The sequence below is a fragment of the Dreissena polymorpha genome, chromosome 7 (genome assembly GCF_020536995.1).
Source record: "Dreissena polymorpha isolate Duluth1 chromosome 7, UMN_Dpol_1.0, whole genome shotgun sequence".
Lineage (NCBI taxonomy): Eukaryota > Metazoa > Mollusca > Bivalvia > Myida > Dreissenidae > Dreissena > Dreissena polymorpha.
Genome location: NC_068361.1, coordinates 63,633,315 through 63,638,290, shown reverse-complemented (window position 1 = coordinate 63,638,290; position 4,976 = coordinate 63,633,315). Strand labels below are relative to the sequence as shown.

General features: G+C 32.3%; 1 protein-coding gene across 1 annotated transcript in view; it reads right to left on the bottom strand.

The window, feature by feature from the left end:
• The window catches only part of LOC127839775 (uncharacterized), a 4,660-nt gene extending 2,171 nt beyond the window's left edge, over nt 1-2,489 (bottom strand). The window contains exon 1 of the mRNA XM_052368162.1: nt 2,451-2,489. Within this exon, the coding sequence (XP_052224122.1) occupies nt 2,451-2,489 (39 nt within the window). The remainder of the gene's footprint in view (nt 1-2,450) is intronic.
• Nucleotides 2,490-4,976: the final 2,487 nt, after the last annotated feature.

Below are 4,976 nucleotides of genomic sequence, written 5' to 3'. Positions count from 1 at the left end.
AATCAGCAACACAGCCAGTTGCAGCAGTTGTTACCGTATTGAACCCAGTTCAGAAAACTAAGAGCCTCAGAGACAATCAGCAAACACAGTCCAGTGCAGCAGTGTTACCGTATTGACCCCAGTCAAACTAGGAGCCAGAGAACAATCAGCAACACAGCCAGTTGCAGCAGTTGTTACCGTATGACCCCGTCTCAAAACTATGAGCTCAGAGACAATCAGCAACACAGCCAGTTGCAGCAGTTGTTACAGTATGAACCCAGTCAAAACTAGGAGCTCAGCGGACAATCAGCAACACAGCCAGTTGCAGCAGTTGTACACCATATTGACCCCAGTCAAAATAGGAGCTCAGAAAACAATCAGCAACACAGCCAGTTGCAGCAGTTGTTTACCATATGACCCCAGTCAACAACTAGGAGCACAGAGACAATCAGCAAACACAAGCCGGATTGCAAGTTTGTTACCGTATGACCCCAGTCAAAAAACGAAGAGCTCAGAGACAATCAGCAACACAGCCAGTTTGCAGCAGTTGTTACCATATTGACCCCAGTCAAAACTAGGAGCTCAGAGACAATCAGCAAACACAGCCAGTTGCAGCAGTTGTTACCATATTGACCCCAGTCAAAACTAGGAGCTCAGAGACAATCAGCAACACAGCCAGTTGCAGCAGTTTGTTAACAATTGACCCCAGTCACAACTAGGAGCTCAGAGACAATCAGCAACCACAGCCATTTGCAGCAGTTGTTACCGTATGACCCCAGTCAAAACTAGGAGAGCTCAGAGATAAATACTGTTTAAGATAGATATTCTCTACATTCCTCATGGTATGTTAAGCACAAACTCTGACAGATCTCATCTTTGAACTTTGTAACGGGCGAAAAATAAATGACCTTGTTCAGAATGAAATGGCAAATGACAAAGCACAACAATTTAAGGGGAAACCATAATTAATGTGACCAGCAAAGATGTGTTCAAAGCAAAACAATATGTCATGTCTTGGGGACTTTGAATTTTGATGGTGTCATTCATTAAACATTGAATATTTTTGTTAAATATAGTTAAATATAATGATATAAAGGATATTTGATTAAGGCGTGTATGTTAATTATTACTTTAAGCACAAATATAGCACGTCTATCAATACTTATGAAACTTGCACCTGATAATGATAAATGCATGAAAATTAAATTGTACTTAAGACATTATTTCATACGTTGAGCTTAAGAAAATTGAAAGCTGTTTAAATTATGCTGGTAACATTATATACAAAATATGTATTGGATTATATTCATGTAAAAAACAAGTTTCAGTTTTCTGTTGTTACATGCAATATAGAAGTATTATCAAGAATCGTGTTAAGTATGGCACTATTCGAAATAATATTCATTAAATAAAGACAAAATCATTTAATCTTCTTTCAATTGTCAATTCTGTATGTACTACTACTACCTTATTATTTGATTGATATGGTTTGTTAAATATAAGATATGCCTCTTACTTGGAAAGCTTTCAATGTTTTTGAAACTGAGTATTTAAAAATGAATTATTAAAAGAATTATGAAAAATCATGACTGATGTCAAAGTTATGTTTGATTTTGCCAATTTTGTGTTGATATTTAATATACATGTACTTACATGCGTCATAAGTGTGACATTTGTTTTTGAACATAATAGTTTTTTCGTGTTTTATATCGTGTATATACACATTTACAAGTCCAAATTTTCATCCTCTCAATCACCAGTAACTTTACCACAATAAATGTTGGATCTCTGTATATAGTAAATTGTGCAATTGATCATATTAGAGCAACTGCAACAAATCAGTCAGTTACAAATCAAGGCAGAGTTGATGTAATATGCTGGGCAATTGTTAAGTAGTGCAGTTGTCTCTTTTTGTTCTCAGGGGTTAGAGCAATGGTTGTTTGCTTCAAAAATAAAAACACAGTCTCCCTTGTAAGAAAATTAATGTGTTCACAATCTCAACATAACAAGTAAATTCATAGAGAAAATCAATTATTTACATGATATACTCGACAATTAGTCTAATGGAATTTGTAGATAAAAAATAACATGTAATTATGACGATTATAAGTGAATGTTTGACACAAAATGCCTCTTCAGAAATGTGTATATTTTAATGATAAATCTATACATTGTACTTGCTGTACTTTTTATAGTATATTTTATGAACGTGCAGCTGATAAGTGAATGTGACAATTTACGAGTTATGTTACAATTTGTTACACGTTGACATGGCCACATAAGCTGTTAATGGAGTGCATTCACTGCGGCCAGTTTCCAGAAATCTCCCAATTAAAAAACACCAGAAAATATCTTAAGATCAGATAGTTTGGTTGTTGACATGAGTATAAATTTATTTATTGATTGTGTTATGCCTTGTACTCTTAATTTGTTATCAAATATTTAAGTTTATATGACTTGAAGAGACTTACATTTTTATTTATTGATGTGTTTGTGCTGATTTCTTGCATTCTGATTAAAGAATATTCAAGTGGAAAAAGAATATTATTATGCATGAAAGTGTGTTGTGATTTCAAATAAAAAATACTATGAAAATATAGTTCAGTCGTTTGATTACAAAGTTATTACAAAGGTGATCAATTGCTCATCAAGTGTAGGTGTTTGCATACGGACATAATATGTCTGTGCTTTATATGTATATAATGTAGATCCCCATTTACCAGAACATATTTTGATGTGCTTAAATGTGCTAATAGCCTGATGAAATTCGTGTTGACTATTGCGTTTTACATTTGCCATTTTTTATTTAAAAAATGAAAAACAAATGGAATTGTCAGTGTAAATAAATACTGTATTGTTGTTCAATCAGTTAAAACTATTTCACTGTTTTCATGCATATGTTCAAATCATTTTCATTTTTGTTCAATCTTTAAGATGCAACGCTTGTGTAATTTACTTTATGAAACTTATATATACGCAAAAATGTAGTACAGATGTATATCAAATGACTGCTGTAGGCTTGTGGTAAACAGAAAACCATGCTTTTAAATTGAAAAACCTTGTTATATGCCATGTTTTTCATTTAATAATATTAAAAGCACTCTTGAAATTGAACTTCTTGAAAATATGTTTCATTGTTTTGTAAAAATATCTTAAGTTATCTATTCTAAATTATCTATTCTTATATAAGAAATACAAATTAAAATTGGTTATTGGAAATAAGTCAATTAAAAGTCAAGGGATAATGATGTAATGTACTTAAAAATGTCAAAACTGCTATTGTCTCTATTTGTATTCTAGATATGTTATATCCTTAAACAAACAAATAAAATGTTGTCTCCTTGTTGAATAGGTGTTGTGTACCTCTGAACATGTCAAGTCATTTACTTTAGTATTTTAAATTAGTTCTCACTATCTGCACCCGTAAGTCACTCATGAATTTTGTGTAATAAACATTGGATAAATATATTTTTATATAATCTATTATAAGATAAGGTAAAAAGTGTATGTGCGTTATAAGTAATAAACATTGGATAAATATATTTTTATATAATCGATTATAAGATAAGGTGAATAGTGTATGTGCGTTATTAAATTCATCAAGTATGACCATTCTGTGCTACAAGTTTTGTAATTGTGACTATTAAAAGTACATGATGTGCAAAAAATGTCACTTAAACAAATTTGTATATGTTTATCATGATTAAATTCTTTCCAACTAGATTACACTTGATAAGTAATGGCTCAAAGCCGAAAGTAATTGTTACATTTTATCAGCGTTGAGCTCAACTAGCATCCGTAGTGAATACTGTAAAATGTAAGCTTTCTCAGAATGTTTATGTTGAAAATATCTTGACGGCGGTTAGAATCTGTGTTGCATGTGTCCAAAAACTAGAACTACAGGTCAAATCTTAGAAAAAAAACTTGTTTTCACTGCAGAGGCTTCTTTTATTAATCGATCAGAAGTCAACGTTCTCCGAATATTTATCTTGACAATATCTAGAATGAGTGCGAATCTGGGTCACGTTATTCCAAAAACTAGGTCACCAGATCATATCTAATACGATCTCATTAAGGAATCAATATTGATGATACCATACCGAAGATGCGGACCATTGTTTCTTTAAATGTTTGCGTTATCAGGACGTTCGCATGCAAATGTTTATAAATGCGCGTATATTTCATCCAATTAGTGCATAAAAACTCATGTTTGGCATACAAATGTTGAACTAATAAGAAAATTGTAAGCTCGTTGAAGAAGTTCAGTTATTTATCAAACGAACGAGACGATTTAAAGGGGCCTTTTCACAGATTTTGGCATGTTTTGAAGTGTTTCATTAAATGCTGTATATTGATAAATGTAAACATTGGATCTAAAAAGCTCCAGTAAAAAAAAAACAAGAATAAAATGAAAAACATGCAAAAAGTAGCCTTCAGCAGGGCTCGAACCAGTGACCCCGGGAGTCCTGGGGTAAAAACCAATTAGACCACTCGGCCATCCTGCCAAGTATGTATGAGAGATGTATTTTGTACTTTATATAAGCAATCTTAGTAGTTTCACAAAATTACACGACAATAACAGAACTCTCCAAATTATTAAATCAGTTCGCGTTGCAACGCTTAATAATTTTCAGGTTTTTAAATCGTCAAAAGATGCATATAATGGCTATATTAGACCATGGTAAATGTCAGTATTACTGTTTCCTCACAAATATCATAACTAAAACGAAAATTTGCGAATCTGAAACAACTTTTTTCAATTGTGTCAATTTACCAAAACTTGAAAAGATCCCTTTAAGTACAGGCTGTTCTGGTTTTATGCTGTTCGCATGTAGTCATTTTCACTTTGCTTCTGAACAGAAAATGGTAAAAAATAGGCCAAAACTAAATACTGTGCTAATAAGAAAAGTTCATGGAATATAATCCTATATAAAGATAAAATATGAAATCTGGGCTTAATGCATGTTTGTAAAATGTCGTCCCAGATTAGCATTTAT